The 20,964-nt window shown below is 34.5% G+C and overlaps 1 protein-coding gene across 4 annotated transcripts in view; it reads left to right on the top strand.

Moving 5' to 3' along the window:
- The window catches only part of FER (tyrosine-protein kinase Fer), a 132,500-nt gene that overhangs the window by 62,178 nt on the left and 49,358 nt on the right, over window positions 1–20,964 (top strand). For 3 of the 4 annotated variants that reach the window (XM_089239241.1, XM_089239242.1, XM_089239244.1), the window contains 2 exons: window positions 4,795–4,899; window positions 13,053–13,118. In XM_089239241.1, the coding sequence (XP_089095367.1) occupies window positions 4,795–4,899; window positions 13,053–13,118 (171 nt within the window). The remainder of the gene's footprint in view (window positions 1–4,794; window positions 4,900–13,052; window positions 13,119–20,964) is intronic. The other variant, XM_089239243.1, reaches the window with a different exon arrangement.

Here is a 20,964-nt window from a genome sequence, read left to right as displayed (position 1 = left end):
TACAGTCAGCCCCCTGTATTGGTGTGGGTAACGTTCCGGGAGTGACCACGAATACGGAAATCCGCGAATAACGGAAACCATAGGTTTTTTTATTGTATATCTCGTTTATTGAACATCATGAGAAAGAGCAGGGCGACGCAGAGGTAGAAGGGAAAGTAAAAGAGGGTGCAACGATTGTTGGCGATGTATTCTGAAAGACTGTTGTGATTTTTATGTTTGCCGTGTCTTCTTCTTCATATCATCAAGTATGTTGGGGTATGTTGACAAGGCTTCCTCTACTAATTTTTCTACATGTGAAGAATGTAAAATAGAGGGATTTATGTTATTAAAATAGTCTATTGCTGATTTGAGCTTGCTATTCCCTTCCGCTATGTTACTTGTGATGAACTTCCACTTCTTTATCTCGATCTTCTTCATTTGGTGCTGCTTCAGTTTCAGGACCAGTCAACTGTATTAACTCCTCCTCGGTCAACCCAATATCAAAAGAACTTTGAGAATAGCATGTATTCACTATCAAGGTACTGTACCTCCTGACTTCCGGAACGAAAAACCGTTTAAACCAATCCAGGAAAAGTATTTTCATAGTCCATTGTTCGTCCAAAATACTGGGAGCTTTGGCTTATCCTTCCCTTCAATGCTCACGGATCCAAAGATTTGAAAATGATGGTGGGCTTTATCATGTACCCATTCGCATTTGTGCAAAACAACATAGTAAGTCTACCTCCACTTGCCTTAAAACCAGGAGCTCACATTTTTTTCTCTTGCTTAACTTCTTTGCAGCGTTTTCTTCCAAAATAGCATAGTTTCGTCAGCATTAAACACCTGCTGATGTGCATAACCCTTTCTCTTCAATAATTTTCTATAAAGTCTTTGGAAATTTTCTAGCTGCTTCCTGATCGGCAGAGGCTTGATCGTCAGTGCTTTTTACATTACGCAATCCGAATTGTTTCTTAAACCTATGAAACAACCTTTACTTACATAAAATTCTGAAATAGACGTTTCACCAGCCCTTTCCTTATAGAAGAATATAATTTTTCCCTTTTTCTGTTATAATATTACAATCAATTGGAATACATTTTTGTGTCAGTCTTGTACCCAAAAAAAAAAAAATACCATTTTCTGTACGTGAAACACATGGATCCCATAGGCGCTGCAAAGTTTTGACTGCCAAGGGTGCAGCTATGGCTGAACGAATTTCAGATTCCTTTTTCCTGATATATCTCACCGTAGATTCGTTTATTCCATAATGGTGGACCACAGCAGGTACTGAATTCGCCAAGCATAGTCAATATATCCAATTTTTCTTGTCAAGTTTTCACTTTTATTTACCTTTTCAAAGCATTATCAGTAGCATTTAGAAGAATGGGCCATCCTAAACAAGCACAACTCAAATTTTTTAAACAAAACACGTGAACAAAGATTGCTGAGTGTTGTCAAAAAAGTTTTCCAATAAAGAAAAAAAAACTGTGAATACGGAAACCGTGAATATGGAAACCACGAATACGGGGGGCCGACTGTATGCATGGAGTGTTTGGATGTCATTGTATTCGTGCCAGGTAATCTCATGCATGTTGCATGCAGTTAAATTTGTGCCTGGCTGTACTAATGTGCTGTGGCACGTCAAATAGCCATAACTACAGTAAAGGATGCGTAAAAGTTAAATTCACTAAAACCCCACAGTATAAGAGCCATTATAAAAACATGTTCTGTTATGATGTTGCATTCTGAGATGTGGCTTTATTCTGAGAGGGGTGACTGAGTAAGTTTTTGTTTCTGCGCATGCCCTGGCCAAAAGGCAATGATCAAGCTCAAAGAAAAGACCATATTTTTTTGTGCACATTTTCAATAATATGTGCCTTTTTCATGCTGTGTGTTTTTTCATACTATAAATTCACTTTGGATTTCAGTTTCAAAGCACAGAGCCCAGATCTCATCGCCGACCCATCCCCCCACAAGTCTCTAGTCCCGGGGACTCTGATAATTTTTTGTTTTTTCATGCTACAAATTCATTATAGAGGGGCGCATGAAAAGTCTGGCCTGGGGGCTTGCCAAAGATCCCGGCTTATGGGCCCTGCTACAGGATGTAGGGACCATGCACTGACCCCACCAATGGTACAGTGGTGGTGGTTGGGTGAAGCTGGTTTTCTGTGGTTCCCAATATTGAGGCGTGAATGTGAGCTGATATACCCATTAAAAAGTTTCACCATAGAAAGTAACAGACCTTTAATGGTACAAATATTCAATCATTCCATTTCACTTACAGTTTTAAAACTAGATGGCAGCACTTAAAATTCACTCGCAATACTAGTTATGCACTCTAGTTGTAACTTTTTATTATTTTTTCAATAAAAATTAATGGTATATAGCTAAATGCAATTTCTTTGCATAGGAGAATAGATTGTTATCTCCTAATAAGTAAAGGCCCACCAACAAAAACCCACTGAGTTTTTGCTAAAAATCATTTTTCAGCCCACAAATCTCATTTACAGTCTTTAGCAAATCAACTTACATATATATACCTTTCTAACTTTAGGAGTTTTTTCTCAAATAGAAATATTATATAGCAGCTGAATACAATTTTTCTTTGCATGGAAGAATAGAATATTATCATAATGCTTATGAAGTACAAGCCTACCTAAAAAATCCACTGGGTTTTTACTAGAAATTGGGTTTTGCTGAAAATAATTTGTTATAAATCCTACGTATTTATAGTGTTTAGCAACATGACAAAGCCAGCCTTAGTTTTTTTATAACCTATATAGAAATTAAAACAGTGAAAATCCTATATTAGGCTTTTTGCATAGACATCATAATAATCATCAGCATCGGTTTGAAGGACAAGCACAAGATGACTGCCTCAGAAATAAATGTTAAAAGTGTCTATTTCACTTAGGAAATATGGAGATTTACAGTTTTTAATTACACCAGTAATTATAAAAATTAAGTTGAACTCTTTGTTTCCAAAATCGTGAATTTACTTGGAGATAAGAAGCTGAGAAAATTAATTATAAAGTTATATGCTGGACCTACTTATGAGTTAGAGATAACCATGCAATATAACATTTATTTCAACTTTTTCTTTTACCAAGTTTGAAAATAAGAATTTATGCTTGTATTATTTCCACTGTATCAATTCATATAGTTCAAGATTTTTTAAAATTCATAATAGCCCGTAAATTATATTCAAGAACTTTTCCATCTTTAATTGAAGCATTTTTGACTCAAAAACAGATAGGTCAGAAATAGAGATTGATCCTACCCTTGAATTAAAAAAAACCTCTTGCAATATCCATTGTGAAGAAAGGAAAGCTGTTCATTTCTACACTTCATACATCAGATATTTTTCCTCAAATTAATAAAATGAACATCTGAGGAAGTTACCATGTCTGTTACCTTCGATATGGTTTGTGTTTTGCTCAAACCTTTTGCTCCAGAAGGATTGCGTGATGCATGTTACTTAAAAAGCTGATGTGATATAACGATACCATGTACAATGATAATCACCTATATTTCTACCTATATCTACCTATTTTTCTATTTAAAGGATTTGTAGGGTTGTAATTTGGTGAACACATACACCTGATTATCAATAAAGGGAGTAGTGATTTTATTTTGGACTTTATATATATATATACAGGGTGATTATAAAAAAACTATCCCGACATATGAGCCCCTAACTATTATACCATTCACAGAAACTGAATGAAATTTTGGCATAAGGTATTTTGAGGTATGCGCTCAAGAATGATATGGAAAACAACAGTGTCACTCTAACAGTTACGGTTACAGTGAGAAAATTTCGAAAATATCAAATGGCAACACCAAGTTTTTTGTATTGGAATGTGATCTCCATTGTGAAAAACCCTAAATAGCGTTCGAACGGCAACTGTAGCATGAAAATCACCGGCGGTAGATAGGCTAAAAGTGAGGACAACCAATAAGGACAGAGGAGCAGCATAAAATAAAGCATTTTATTGTGTTTCACAAATTTTCCACATGACCTTGTGGAGGACTAATCAGGCTGGGATCTCAGCCGAAGAAACGGTGTGACGAATGAAACGAACATTAATGCTCTGGTGCACAGCAAAGTCCTTTTTACTTTTTCCTTGCCTAGCTCCGGGGATTTTCGTGCTACAGGTGCCATTCCAACACTATTTAGTGTTTTTCAGTATGGAGATCGCATACCAATACAAAAAACTTGGTGTTGCCATTTGATATTTTTGAAATTTTCTCACTGTAACCATAACTGTTAGAGTGACATTATTGTTTTCCATATCATTCTTGAGCGCATACCACAAAATACCTTATGCCAAAATTTCATTCAGTTTCTGTGAATGGTATGATAGTTGGGGCCCATATGTCGGGACAGTTTTTTTATAATCACCCCATATATGTATGTATGTATATATGTATATAAAAATAAATAAATATAAAATCTATCTATCTTATGCATCACTTTGGATTTACCTTGTACTGTGCTGAAGATTTGATTCAAATTCACTGTTTTAAAAAATGAAGTAATGGAATTTATTAAAAGAATGAAATTTTTTTTCAAATTTAAACATATTTTTTGTATTATGTAATTAACCATTATTCAGTATTTCCACATTTAATATACTTTATGTATATATGGTATATATATATATATATATATATCCTGTTAGACCTATGATTATTTACCTGAATGCAGTCGAGATCTATTGTAAGAATGCGGTATATATATATATATCTCCATATATATGGTTTTTTTTTGTTTTTTTTTTGGTATTGAATACTTAAATTTTTTTGTTTTAGAAGGATGAAGATTCATCTAGTCTTAATGCAATAGGTATAAAGTCTGCTAGAATGATCATGTCAAAGTTGAAACAGCCTTTTCATGCTTTGCAAAGGAAATCAAATGTAAGCAAGTTTATCAATTTTGCTTGTTTCATTTACTTTTGCCATTACATTTCAGATATTATGTTTAGAATGAATATTACTGAACACTAGAGCTCTGCCACCAGACTTATCCGGTTGTCAAGATCTTTTCTAGCCCAGCTTCGTGGTAGAGTCCAGGATGAATATCACTCATTAGTAGCAAATAATATGTATATTATGCTATAAATACAGGGTGTGCATAATTAAGGATAATTTGGTATGATTCTGAAAATGAAAATGAATTCTTACTTTGTGATTCAGATGTTCATGTGTCCATTAAATTTTAAAAAAAAGGAAGTTTAATTTTTTTTTCAATACAAAATATGCAAATGAATACAAATAATTCCTTCTTAGTAAATCAATATGTACATGCAGTCTTACCTTCTTGAGTGTCTTGAAAATCTGAGACACTGAAAATTTTTGAATTTCCTTCTGAAGACCCTTTTTCTCTCTCCAAGAACCAAACTTCTTTTTTTCCCCCAGGAATACTTCATAGTACGTACATTAGGGTGGGTCACCGTTGTAAGGAGATTTTTTTTTTAATTTCCATCAGGCACAGCAAGAAAAGGGTGCCAAATGATGTCTTTAGCTCACATATAAATTTTTTTTAGAATGGGTTATCTTCTGTCTCCAGATTGACTAAAGAATAAAATTTTGAAAAAAATACGTCTTTTCAATGAGTTGTTACAGTAAGGTTTTAAAAAAGTTTTAAAATGTGTATATAAAACAAATACAAATTGCATGATTTATTACAAGCATTTATTAAAATTGCATTTATTAATTACAATTGAATTTATTAATTACAATTGAATTCATTAATTACAATTGAATTCATTAATTACAATTGAATTCATTAATTACAATTGAATTCATTAATTACAATTGAATTCATTAATTACAATTGAATTTATTAATTACTCTTACCATTTAATCCCGGTTCAACTCCCAAATTAAATGCAACGTTTAACTTGCATTTCCCGGTTCATTATTAAAAAATGGCATTTATAGTATTTTTATCACATTTCAAATAGTGAAAAAATCTTTCTTACTATCGAATTTCGGTATAGCTTTTCGAGACTTTGTTTGGTTTTTTATGATTTTTTTGCACAATGTGGCTGAAGCTTCTGTCACAGTTTTGACCGCCCTTTCAACAGCTTGTGTGTGACATGGCAGGCATAGTAAAGGCAGATCTTCTTTGGCTTTTTTGGGCGACAAACAATTGGATATCTTTGTCAGGTATGGATTTCAATACTAGTGGGTCAGATATATTCTCCTTCTGCCAGTCAATGAGATCGATGTAAGATGATACATAAAATTTTGCAACAGGAAGTTGAAACGGTCGAAGTCTATTTTTCTGCATACTGTAGGCTTTCAAAATGCAACCTGTTACCAGTTCGCGGATGTGTGGTTCAGAGTCAATCAACATTGCGATCAATAAATTTTCAGGGTGTGTGAAGTAAATATTTCCCTGAGAATTACAGGATATATTTTGTCTTCCAGTTCTGGGGGCAAATACCTAGTTGAAGCTATGAGTTTGAACAGGTGCTGTGCTACATCTTTACAGGAAGGGTCAATTTTGATAGCAAACCAGGTTGGAGTGCAAACCTTGACAACATACGTTGCAAGAGTTATCAAGTTTTCAGAAGGAGATTTAACTTAATACTGAACTGGGAAATGTAAGTTAAATGTTGCATTTAATCCCGGTCGAACTCCCAAATTAAATGCAACGTTTAACTTGCATTTCCCAGTTCATTATTAAGTTAAATCCTGTATTGATCATTGAATAGATGACAACAATGAAAAGAACACATTATTCATTATAAAATAAATATTTATTCTATTAAACAATTAAATTTTAGTTTAACATTTACACACTCATTATCACAGTTAATTTTTCTCTCTCAACACATTATTATAATGTAACAATAATTTAGAATGCTCTCACCACTTGTCCTGACAACTGGAAACACAAGTTTTCACTCTCATTGTCCATAAGACAGTCCAAAGTGTCTCAATCAATAGTTGGTCTTTCGCATGCCAAGTAGTCAGAGAAACCCTGGAGCCTGATTCACATGGGTTTGTAGGTCGAAGTACCCGTTGAAGCTACCGGTCAGCCACTGAGCAGGAGACACTATGAGGCAGATGTTGGGAGAAGTCCAGAGGCAGCCGGTCTGGCTACCAATCAATCCACATAGTGGATGGGACCAAGATGACGTTATATTATCATGTGAGAATGGGCAACGAGATGCTAGCTGTGCCAAGGCACACCTTTTCCACAATTTAGCACATGACTATGATTGAGAGATCAACTGGAACTCGCCTCAGCAGGACAAGACTCCTTTATAACTGGATAATGGTTTCAAGTGGAAGAAGTAAGTCGGAAGTGAGCATCTCTCTGTATATCCGGTATTTATACGAGTGCGTTCCCATAATGCCTCGTGATGGAAACCAATCACAAGGGCGAAGGCATAGCACTGAACTCCGCATCAATTTACATATCTTCGTGAAAGAATTAATATTGCACAAAATATATCACAAAATCTGACAACACAAAACAGATGTGGTGGCCGATCGGTGACACGTGTAATGGCTGCAAAGTCTAGACCCTTTCCAGCTATCATAGTTTCTAAAAAATCGTTCTTATTACTCAAGCTCATGGCATTTATTAGCACACATTTCAATTTGCCCCATTATTTAGTGTCAATCGAGAAGCCATCTAAATCAGAGGTGGGTAGTTCCCCATCAATACTGTTAGTATCATCATTAACTATATACCCACATTCCCATCTACCTACTACTTCACCAAGCACCAACTCTGGCCATATCGCTATACTGCAATTTACTGGCATTAATTAGATGGGCTAGAAATGGAGGTGCTGTCTATTGGTGGTCGCCTCAAGTTCATTAGGGAAAATATCTTAGGGGCCGTTCAAGTATTACTTAAGCAAATTTTTAGCCATTTTTACCCCCCCCCCTTGTCAGCAAAATTTCGTCATCAGCTCTGTCCCTCTTAATCCTAACTCATATTTTCATAAAGGGTGATTGATGACGTAAGCATTATCCAAACCGCCCTCCCCCCTTGTCATCAAAAGTCAGCAAATCGGAAACCCCCCCCCCCATCCATGATGACGTAATACTTGAACGGCCCCTTATCGATATCCTAGCTCAGGTTCGAACCCAGGACAGCGACAGCAACCATCACGGTGGTAGATGAGCATCTTACCACCATGCCACTCGGATGCTACGTTTCCCATCTACCTGGTCTGGAAGTAAAAACCTGATCTAAGCCTATTCTAAACCTCACAGACCCCCTCCCCCTCCTATTCAGGTGAATCCTATCCTGACGAAGCCACCTATCAGTGAAACCGGAAAGCTCCAAAAACATGACCCCCAAGAGAGGAGCAGGATGAGGAGCATTGAATTGGTGGATCCTCTTCCTATACCCGTACTACTCCTTGGCAGTACTGGAATCACTGCCACATCTGAACCCCTCCAGAGCAGATAATAGGAAGTCCCGGTACTCTGATAGAGGCTCACTAATATTTGTGCCTACCTGATTCATTCCGACCCACAGCATTACCTGCCGAAGGAACTTTCAATGATGAAAAACATCTCACGTTGCTAATCTTCCCCCAGGAAGACAACAATGAAACCATAAAAATCCCTACACACCCTGTTTTTCAGTTTCCCCAACCATAAAATCTGAGATAATTGAACACCTATCGCTATCCACCTCTATCTTATCCTCGACCACCCATTCACTCTCCAAACTGTTGTGTGTGTTGTTGGTGGAGATCGCTTTTTCAATGACAGGTGGCTCCGTCATACCCGGGCCCTCTAAAACCCTGACTCTCTCCTATAACGTTTCGACCTCGAGTTCTAACCTTGCCCTATACAAACACCCTTTACACTTGAAACTATCAGCTACTATCCGCTTAGATCAGGGAACCTCCTGTCGCAAGCTCTACACAGCACTGATTCAAGATCGAGACATACTAACACTATTGCAAAAAACTAGATAATAGCACTTAAAAATATGACAATGAGAAGCGTTAACAGGAAATTAAAATAACCTAAAATACATTACAACGCAAAATATACGTAAAAGATTGTACAAAAAAATTAAGTAAAATAAAATGCTCAACACTTAATCACGGAGAATAAATATGTATGTATATATACATATAAAGAATACAACACACACCTAAAAAGTATTAAGATACAAAGTACAATTTATACGTATTAGTATTAGCTTACGATGTATTCACTAAAACAATTAGGCTCAAATGTAAAAAAAAATTACAATTAAAAGAACAACGGTATTAGAAAACTGTTTTGAGTCAGCTGGGAGTAGGTTCGTGGTGCATGTCTGGGTCATTTAGATTGGGTCAAATGACCCAGACATGCACCACGAACCTACTCCCAGCTGACTCAAAACAGTTTTCTAATACCGTTGTTCTTCCATTAGATTCTTCAAGTTTCATGATCTATCTTAAAGAAATTTGACTTCCATACAATATTCCAGCCAACAAATATACTCACCTTTTCCCATTTGAAAGATCTCACCCTCCAAAGAATCTGGTATCTACTTCATCCCATGCAAGAATTGTGAAAATGGATATATTGGCCAAACTAGGAGAAATCTAAATATTCGAGTTCTCGAACACCGAAAGCATGTTGAGAAGGGACAGACGGATAGTTTGGCTATTGCCCAAGACTGTTGACAACGTTCAAATTTTTTTGATTTTGATAAAGCGTTTGTTTTTAAAAAAGCAACACACAATTCTGAATTGAATTTTCTCGAGGGATAGTTCATCAGAACATGCCAGAATTTCCTCGTTAATGATGGAAGAAACACACCACCTATTTTGTCAGCTTGGACAGGATTTATTAACCTCAGTCGTGACAAAACTTTCAACACTTTGCAACAGATGGCTCCCCAATTCGCATCCAAAGACCACTCGGATGCAGCAAATACAAAGGCGAACTCTCCGGACGACCACACATAAACATCACCCCTCCACGACTGATTCATGTGAATTCTGACCACGAGGTCCTAATGGCGGCTCTCTATTGAAGAGCCGAAACGCGTCGACCATTCGACCAATTGAATTATTTGTCTTGAAAACGTGGTAATTTTTGTATGAATTAAAACCAGGCAAAGTTTCTAATTTTTGTGATAATATAATATCTTTACCCCATTTTCTTTATTTAACTGTGAATTCCACTGTTGGTGAATTTTTGCATGGGAAAGAAAGAATGCATTTCATTTTGAAGGAGGAACAAAAAAATAAACATTATAAGGGTTAAGATGCAGTTCAGGATCGCAGAAGGAGTCTTTTTGAAAACAGTATTCATTATACCTGTTTGTGTGTCGAGAAATAGGCTGGTTTTTTTTAACCTGAATCTGAACTCTGGAGCTTGGTGGAACTACAATAAATCCCAGGATCTAGGGAATTCAATTTTTCATAATGTGAAAACATGTTAGTTATTTAATTATGTGTTCTTCATTTACTGTTTACTCAATAATTGCTAAGTTATTATTTAAGTTATTTTGGAAATATGTAAGACCGATCAAAAGTGGTAAATAAAAGTTTTTCTTGTTTTTTTTTATCTTGTAAGCTGTGTATTCCAAAAAGTCAGCAAAACTAGAGAACCAGAATGCCCAAGAGTTTCAATGGCGCTGGTGAAGTTTTTAATCAATCTGGTTTTTTAGTTTAAAAAAATACTTACTTTTTTTTCTAGAATTTATTTCATCACCTACTTGCATGAAAAATTATTTTTGTATTCAATTATTTTGCTTTGATAAGGTTATATTATGTATATCATAAGATTGTGTTATTGTGTTAAGTGTTTAATTCACAGTATATTGTAAAATAATAAATTTTTTTTCAATTCTGGGCCTAGAATGAATATGGAATGATAAACTAATGAAATAATGAGGTTACTTGCACTGATCCTGTATCTATCATGGTTTCCAATGTTGTGCAAATTAACTCCATCCCAGGGTAACTTTGTACCCTTTTTTATAAAAATTTAGAAAGAACACTCAATTTTTAAAATGATTGTTAAGAAAAAAATAGGTTTTGTACAACCTTTAGCAACAATTGGCACTTACATAAATAAAATAATCATGCAAAGTTGATTTCGGTATGGCAAAATCAAAAAGTTGCCAAAATTATTTGTGAAGTTAACACTGTACATGCTACTTTAAATATATATTTTAATTATGAAGCCCTAATAAATTAATCATTATTTTTGACAAGTAATTTTTGAATATGAAGTTTATCAATTTGCTAGCCAGCCGAAATAAATCTATTTTAGCAGTTTCTCAGAAAATACGATGCAGCAGCTTGAATGAAAATGTACTTCATTTTAAAAGGTAAAAACCTGATTTTGTTTATGGTGAAGTCAGAATACTCAAAAAAAAAAATTGCTCAAACAAACACAAAGCATACAGTTGAGTATCTACTTCATCATGACATCATGCAGCAGCATCTGGAGTTTTTAGACCTGTTGGTACTCCTCTTGAGTCTTAAGCTTGATACCATGCTACAAAATGCACGGCTGATAGAGCGCCACTGGCGTCAAGCCCAAATCTACAAATGTTGAACAATGAATTTTAGTTTGAACCTGATGTAGGTTTTACCTAATCTTTCATTCAACCTACTGTATAGTGAATACTGCTATACAGTAGGTATGTATAACTGTGTTTTTCTCTCTCAGTAAGTATTATATTAAGGCCCATTTTTTTTTTACACGAGGCAAGTGCTTTAGTTGGTAACTTAATTTTAACTTACCGATTCTTCTTGAAAGTGTCCACACGTAAGTGGTAACTAGATGCTCAATGGATAATTTTTACAGAGGAGAGTGCAGTTAGCGCATGAGCGCTTCAGTCTACTCAAATCCACAGAGAGAGAGAGGCGCGGGAGAATAATAGTAATAATTTTTTATTTATCTGGCTCAGAGAAGTGCTTTTTTTAAAGTTCATAGCTTTCGTAACGATGGATGAAGATAAGCAGGTAGAACTTACGAATACTGTGATCAGAGCCACATTATATGATATTTTTTTTAAAGAATATAAATTTATTCACTTTCACTTACCCAAGAGGGGAAAAAAGAATACACAACGTATAAACTTATGTAAGTCACCGAGAAGAAATATAAGATTTCTCTATTTCTCCTCTAAGTTGTAAATATCGATTATATGATATTTTAATCGAAGTTAAAGAGGAGATGAATTATGTAAGCCGAAACTATGGGAGAAGATTCTTGGCATTGGTAGGAAATTCTAAGGGTTAAAAATTAAATAATAAAAATTCATTAAACATAAAAATTATTTCGAAATTATTATTATTTTTTAATTTAATCTATAGAGATGATATCTTTATGTTAAATATTTGATCATGTATTTTTACAACAGATAGCAGCAAATTCGTTCTGGACGAGAGAAATATTCGAAACCCCCCTCCAGTTTTTAATATATAAATCCTCCACACCTGATATATATTTTTGAATCTTCAATTTTTTTCAACTCCTAACATCACATTGACAGAATATTCCATAGCTTTTTCCAACATCGAATAATTTTTAGCTTGTTTGTTAAGGTAATTTTCATTTCTATAGTTCAAGAAACATTCATGGCGAAGATATTTTTCAACAAACTTGAGGGTTGTGTCCTCTGGCCACCTCACCATCCAATATTTCCGCGGAATTCTAGCAAAACTTCAGGAGACGACGGAGCATGAACAGGTTCACGCTTGAGATCAAAATAAACCCCTCTGTGAGAGAGCAAAAACCGCTCCAAGAGCGGCTGGTCACGCCCAGTGGCGCATGCGCTTAGGTCTACTTAACCGGAAAAAAATAGAACTGTTTGTATTCACTTACCAACTAAATCACTTGTGCACTTGCCAACTAAATCACTTGTGCACTTGCCAACTAAATCACTTGCGCACTTGCCAACTAAATCACTTGTGCACTTGCCAACTAAAGCTGTGTAAACGGCCCTTATCGTCTGCATACATTGTATCGTACTTGGCAACTTAAAATTAAGTTACCAACTAAAGCACTTGCCTCGTGTAAACGGGCCTTAAGTTGAAGTAGCAGCTTACTTGAATGGATTTATTTTTGAATAGCTTAGCTGTGATGAGCATCCATTATCAACCCAGAGCTATTCTCTAGCTTGTCCTGGTCATGAAAATGTAAGTGTAAAGTTGTTTTTTTCAGTATTTAATAAAATTTTTTATTTTCATTCAGTATTAGTCAAAATATCTTTTGTTTGTTTTTTTAAATTGGATCAGAAAATTTATTATTTATATATTATTGAAAGGCTTAATCAACAATTATAATCAGTTTTATCAATGTTACACAGAGATATACTAATTTTAATTCTGTAAATTCATAAAGGTGTGAATCACATTGTTGCATACACATTTTTACCAACCATGATACAGTGATACCTTAGATAACAAAGATAATTCATTCCAGAATCACATTCAGTAGCTGAAATCTTTGTCAGCCAAAACACGATTTCCCCTAGATTTCTATAAAAAATAGTTTAGTTTGATCTACACTAAAATAAAAAAAAAACAAAACCATAAAAATATGATAAAAACCGACCGAAGGCTAAAAAGAACTACTTTTCAATCAAATGAAGGAGAATTTATGGGAATATGAAGGGCTGAATATCTTATTTTGCACTACAGTACACAACCCAATCGGGTTCATAGGTGCAGACGCAGATTCTGGACAATATATCTTGAGGGTTGATTTATTGTGCATGTTTGTTCGATCATCCCGTATTTTCTGGGACAGATCAATTTTTCTTATTTTATTCCACTCTTGGGAGGAGCGATTCTCCCCTTCTGGATATATATGATGTAGTCAACTCATTTCTCTGTCTCAAGTATGATGAAGATTAAGTTCCTAGAATGTAAAGACTATTCAGTTTGGTGCCAAGAGTCTTAAACATGTGCACTGAAAACATTCTAGTTTAACTTCCTTTTATTTAAAATTAATGTTCTCTTACCTTAATTTTTTGTACATAACATAGCTCAAATGCTCTTTGAAAGAGAAATAGAGGTATAGAGGAAGTGATTCCGTACATAAAGGGGAACTTGATTAATACAATAAATTAATCAGGTTTGAGCTCAAATAAGAATAACTCTGATAATGATTGGAGTGAAAATTTGGCTCACAATGTGGCTGTGTGTATTATCAAGTGCATCCATGCCAATTAAAAGGTTTGTTAGCCAAAGTTAAAACAACCACAAACAAAATCTTCGTAAACAAAGGTGTTTGTTATATAGCAGAGATATTATTCCAATGTATTCCAATTTCACTCTTTTCCTGTCTTAATAGATTTCACTTATCCCCATTAGAAATAGCACAGTAGAAATCAATTTGCACACAGAAGGCTTTTGAGTGCATGTAAGTGCTTGAGCTTCCCAAATTAGATCCAAAATATGCATTTTCCTGTAAATCACACAAGTTGGTGATGGACTTGGCGAGTTTGGCAATAGTGCAGATGCTCTGATGATGTCATGACACAAGAGAAGTTCGTGGAAAGAACAGGAGAAAACTGGAAGCTATTTTCCATACATTTCATAAATTTCTTTTTCCACATGTATAAGGGTTTACAAAAGAGAAACCAGAGAGATAGTGTAAATCATGTACTACAGAGATGTCAACTTACGTTTCCTGAGTGTGGAATCACAGTTTTGAGGATCAGTGTAAATAGTTATTCTGTTAATAAATATATGATGTTCAGAATCAAATTGCTCTGGATAATTTCTGCACAAGACTTAACAACTAATTTTTTTTCTTCACATCAGCACAAAGGTTCTGGCATTCCTGGCACATATGTATACAGAGTTCATAGATAACAGCACATGCAGCAGTTTACTACTGAACTATTGATCCTAGAGGCATACTTCCAATTAGAAAATATATCCAAATAACGTGTAGAACTCAGATATGTCATTCATATTTCAAAGGGTTGTATAGCTATTAAAATAAAAAAAAACGGACTCCACATACAGTCCCAGTGTGCCCAAAAACCCAATCAGAAAGTTCTTTCTCTGTCTTTCCTAATATAAACAAAAAGAATTCCACGTTTCTAAATGCATTATTCATGGAGATATTCAAGTTCAAAAAATGGAGGAAAATTGGGGAAAAAGAATTAAATGTGGGCACCAAGGAAAAAAAGCATCTGAATGACTTGAAATTTTCATGATGACTACAGCACAGTAGGACAATGATTAATGATGCCTTGAAATTGGTGCTTGTGTTAGTTTTACTCTAACCACTGCTATGCAAATCTGGAATCAGAATGCCCAGGAATGATAGACAGACAGGTGAGTAAGATGACAGAGGCTCTGATATGCTCACACACCAGTGAGGACAGACTTTTTGTGCATGTGGTCCTAATGTCCAGAGTCTGCATCTAAACTTGATCATTTCACAGTCACTTTGACTGTTAAAGTCAAAGAATTTGCATATTTACATTCTCGCGTGGGCCGCGGAAGGGATTGTATATGCTTTTATCACACTCCACTCACTGGTCAATAGCCGTAGTCCTGGTCGGTCTCTAGCCGTCACCGAGGGTGGTATTGTCTGAGGCATCAGTGCACCATTTTGTGATTTAAGAAAAAGGTATTCAGAGAATACAAGAGTGGAAGAGATGACCTGTCATCATTTACTGAAAAAAGAAGAGCATTGAAGAAAACAATAAGGGATAATACAAAAGATGTTGAATCAAGGTTGGCAGATAACATTGACACTGACCTAAAATCATTTTTCAGGTATATTAATAATGGATGTAAAGGGACGGTTGCCCTCCTCCCCACTCTCGAAAGAAGGATCTGGGATGTGAAGAGAATGTAGGCATGTGTAGTGCTTTCAATGACATTTTTGCATCAGTTTTTAATAGAAAATGTGATATCCAAAGTAAGGATGTGTCATGGAGGGTGATAAAGTCCTCAATAATATTGCAAGATGTGGAAGTACTAAAACTTAAAAAAAATGCATGTGCTAGCGGAGCACTGGGACCAGATGATATTTATCCTAGTTCTAGGGTCCTTAGGGAATGTGCTAATGAACTGGTGGGGCCAGTTGCACGGATTTACAGAAGTAGAGTTGCTGAGGGTATTGTCCCAGGAGATTTGAAGCTTGCTAACGTGGTTTTGATATTTAGAAAGGGTAGTAGAGAAACCATGTTGAATTACTGTCCAGTGAGTTTGGCAAGCACCCTCTCAAAAATTTGTGAAATTATTATCGAAAGACAATTGGTGAAGTTGACAGATGAAGATAATGTATTGTCAGAAAACCAGCATGGATTCAGGGAGGGAAGTCATGTGTAACCAACCTTTTTTGCTTCTATGATCACGTGACTAAGGCTTTGGGAAATGGCAAAAACATCTACATAGTTTGTCTTAATTTCCAGAATGCATTCGATCGGGTCCAACATGGTAAACTCTTGAAGCGTAACTTGAGTCCCTCAAGGAAGTGTTCTTCGCCTCATACATTTTTCAATTTTTATCGATAAACTTGATCAGGGTATCGATGGGATTGTTAGCAAGTTCACAGATGACGTGAAACTAATAGGGGTAGTCGGGAATCAAAGAAATAGAGAGTTGTTCCAGACCAACTCAAACAGGATTACAGCATGGGCAAATGAATGGGGCATGATGTTTATCATTAACGAGTGCGTGGTTGTCCATTCAGTTTTGGGGACCATTTGGGGTATAGAGAAGAGCCATGCATATTCTTGTTAGCACACAAGGCTTGAATTCTGAAGAAAGACTTGATTACTTGAATATGTTTACACTGAAAGAACACAAGGTATCGGGATTGTTATCGAAGTGTTCAAAATTTTCAACAGAATGGACCATTAGTTATTAATACACCATCAATCAACTTCTTCGACAAGGGCACACCACTATGGAGGTTGTAATGGAGGTTGTAATTCCAGGTTGTTGTGTCGGAAGGAGTTTTTCTCCAATAGGGTTGTCAATAAATAGAATAGCTTACCTCCGGGTGTTGTGAATTTTGACCCAATTGATACGTTTAAAAGGAAGTACGATAGACATAGTGGGACAAATCGAGAAGCTGTCCATACTTAGATAAGACAACCATAATCTTTTTTTATGGGCAGTGTATTATTAATTTTTTTTGGTGATATATGCTTTTAAATATTGGGTTGCTGTATTTTGGTTATATTTGACATCCACATTTTTTATGGGCGTCATTTTTTTCAGCCACCTCTTTGGGCAATTTTCATGTTGTAGTATTTGCATTTAGGTCTTTTGGGAACAAAATTTTTCCCAGAGAATGTGGATCTGGCCAGATACAGGATGATAGATGGATGATAGATACTAGCACAATGCTTTAGCCAACTATGATATTAACCATTTAATGGCCAATGTTCCAGAAATGGAACATCATTTTTATTTGCAAAAATACCATATAAAAATTAATTCAAATGTTTTGGTTTTTTTTATCATATGTATAGAAAAGAATATATAGAAATAAAATATTTTTTGAATTATGTTCGAAAACTTCAAGTTAATATAAACTTTTTCGATGAAATTTTTAAATTTTTTTTTTGACGTTTTTTGGGATTTTTCTCTATATTTTGATTAAAATGTACCAAAATTTCAATTTTGAAGTAAATTAAAAATTATTTGTATGTCTTAACTACTAAATATGTCAATTTAAGTAAATCACTTTCTTTGTACTGTTACACATGAATATACTAAGCTCGTTCAAAAATATGTTTCATTTATGGAACATTGCCCTACTGCCCTTTCAAGATAGTAGAATTTGTGGCCAGTATCTGATGTGTGTATCAGGCTGCTTTGATGTTTTTGTTTTAACCGCCGTTTATTTATTAAAAGCCATCATGTGCTGAAGGGCGAATTCGATTGAGAAAAAAGATTAGATTCCAGATGGAAAAATGAGCCATTTGGTTTAGATTGCTTATATTGGGTGCACTTTTTTTTTTTTCACACTCTTTTGAATGGCAGACTAGTTAGTCAAACTGAAATATATGCCAGTTATCCGCTGTTGAACCTGGGTCACGGATGTAAACATTTTCAAAAATTATTTGGTAACAACAGCTCCAGCGGAATGCTGGATAAATTTTGTGATGATGAAGATAAATTATTAAAAGCTTCTGAAGCTTATTCTTCAAGATGATTCAAAGGAGATTACAAATCCAATGACTCGGTGTGTTAAATAAAATTTTCTCTGCTGTGGTGGCAGTTGTGTTACATCAAACTATTACACTCATGAACCATTGACCTATGTGAAAAGATAGTCATATTCTCACAAGCGTGAAACAGAAATACCAGTCTCAAATTTTGAAAAAAATATAATGAAAGGATGGGTAGTGTTGAGATGTAATAGGCAAACATCTCAAAAGTTGTAGATGCAACTAAAAATTGATAAATGGTGGTAGTTGTTCAGCAATGCTTTGAATATGCTATTTATATCCTGTTGAATTATACATAATGAATTATGAGAAACTGGTCAGGCACATGCATTTTTCAATTTGGAATTTGAAATAGCAGTTATAAGTCTTCTACAAATAAAGAAGAATTTGAATATTCACCAAAAGCCTTGCTGTAACTGGAATATATGATGGATGTCAGATCACTCAATAGACATTATATTGTGTCTATAATGTACGTAAGGATGGTATGCTGTGTTCCAAAAAACATTATGTATGTTAGCTAAGTGAAAAATGAATTCATCAAGAGTACTTCCATATGATCATGAACATTAGAAATAAATCATGAATTATTGGTAAATATTTTTTTAGGATAAATAAAACGGGTAAGTGTTGTGAATTGGTGACATAAATTAGAAAGTTGTTTATCATAACGATACTCCAAAAATATTGGCAGAAAAATCATTGTACAAGTATAACTTACAGGTAGCACCAGTTTCCACTTTCACCTCTCCCGAAGTGCCAATGTTACATTTATGGAACATCATAGAAAACAAAGATAATTTTTTTTTTCAAATTTCAAATTGGATCTATGAATAGGCATATAAAAGGACCCAAAATCCTAAATTTCAGATCAAAAAGTTACTCCATTGATAGTTCGGTTTTTAAATGGTTAAATTCCTGAAACATGGCTTAACCTAGTTTGGTGCCTTTTTTTTAAAGCCTGACATATTTTTGTGGTATTTACCAGGGTAAATGTCAGAAAAGATATGAAACATAGATTAAGGAAATAGAAATCTTAATAATGTTTAACGAGACACTTTTAATCGATACACAATTCATGTTAAAATAACCAGATTACAATATTACACACATTAAAGTTAAATTTTTCAGAAACTTCACAAAATTGTCATTTTCACCAATGCAGCCAAATAAAATGTCCCATAAAACATAGATAAAAATGCTCACCTTATTCTCAGCTAAAAATCATAATTTTGAAAATAAACTAATAATACATGGAACAGCTAAGGATTTGAGCACGGGAAAAAACGCAAAATGGGTGGACCATTTTTAGTTTCTATGTATACTACATACTACCAAAGCCTCTTAGATACCATAAGCCTGAAACATGTTTTCGTGATGTCACAGTCTGGGTCCTACAGTGTATACATACTGTGCTTTACTCTCACATCTACAACTCGTAGTTTCTATAGGAAGTTGTTTGTTTTTTAAATAAAAGCAGAGATTAAATAATTTTTTTACTGCTCGTGTAATGAATGTGAAATATTAATTAGTAATATATAATTAATATTTAATCCGGAAATAAAACGTTGATTTCTAATCTTTTGCACTTGTAGAAATTTTGTTGAATATTTCTTATAAAATCAGGAAAAAAAATATTACTTTTTGCAGTGGTTTTTTTATATATATATTTTTTATAGGACTATTATATACTTAACTTTTCAATAAAATTGTGAAAGATATTGTATGAAAAAGAAATACACCATTTTGGAACAATCTTTATTAAACTCAATCACATTCAAATTGTTCAGCTTATTCGAAGGGAAATTCTCAGCTAAAATTAATGTCAAACTTTCCAAGTGATTTTTTTTTAAATTATATTTTTAATAGGACTATTATATTTTTTAACTTTCAAATAAAATTGTAAAAGGCAATATATTAAAAAGATATACACCATTGAAACAATTTTTATCAAATACATTCAAATTATTTAGCTTATTTGAAGGGAAATTAACAGCTGTAGGAATTTTTGTCACATGAAGTTCTTCAACTGTTCTAATTAGACAAGCACAAAAATACAAATGCAGCAAAACGGTACAGCATATAATATGAATCCAGGGGAAAATAGACACAACAAATACTGATACACAAATGCAGCAATACAGATGGGGTGTAACATGATGCAGGGAAATAAATTCATCTTAGATACTCAAACATGAATGCAACAAAGCAGGACAGTGTATAATATGATGCGGGGGAAAGTAATAGGCCCATTAGATACTGAAACACAAATTCGGCGAAATGAGACTGTGACACTGGGGAAAAATAATTGCAATGACAGATAGTAAAACACAAATGCACCAGACTGTGAAACATGATGAATGGGGAGGGGATAACAATACCCAGGTATAATATTGTCAACTGGTAAAAAAAAAAACATGCTATCTGCGGAATGTCAAAATTGCAAATAATGAATATTGAGTTATAAGTTAGTCAACAATGGTTTTACAGTGGCAAGTTTTCTTTTAATTGAGGATTTGGTATTCAATTTGTCATCTCTTCTTTTCATGTTATTATTTAAAAATGCATTGGATAATATTTTGATGCAGTCTTCTAATAAACAGCAAAGAGACTTATTGCAGTGACAAATGCCTTCAAACAGTGTCCCTTCATCCAGTTATTTTTATTTGGAAAGTTCACGGAGTAAATATTGTTGATTGTTTGCTTTTTGAAACCATTCCTCATACTTTGATGCGATACAAGTTTGAAAAATTCTGAAAACACATACATTAGCTGTGAAGTTATTCAGCCACAACAAAACACCATGGTCAAGTTCTTTCAGGTACTTCATTGCC

The sequence above is a fragment of the Pholcus phalangioides genome, unplaced genomic scaffold (genome assembly GCF_987345545.1).
Source record: "Pholcus phalangioides strain wild (caught in Gottingen) unplaced genomic scaffold, Ppha-v1.0 ptg000011l_1, whole genome shotgun sequence".
Taxonomy (NCBI): domain Eukaryota; kingdom Metazoa; phylum Arthropoda; class Arachnida; order Araneae; family Pholcidae; genus Pholcus; species Pholcus phalangioides.
This window is presented reverse-complemented; position numbering and strand designations above follow the sequence as displayed.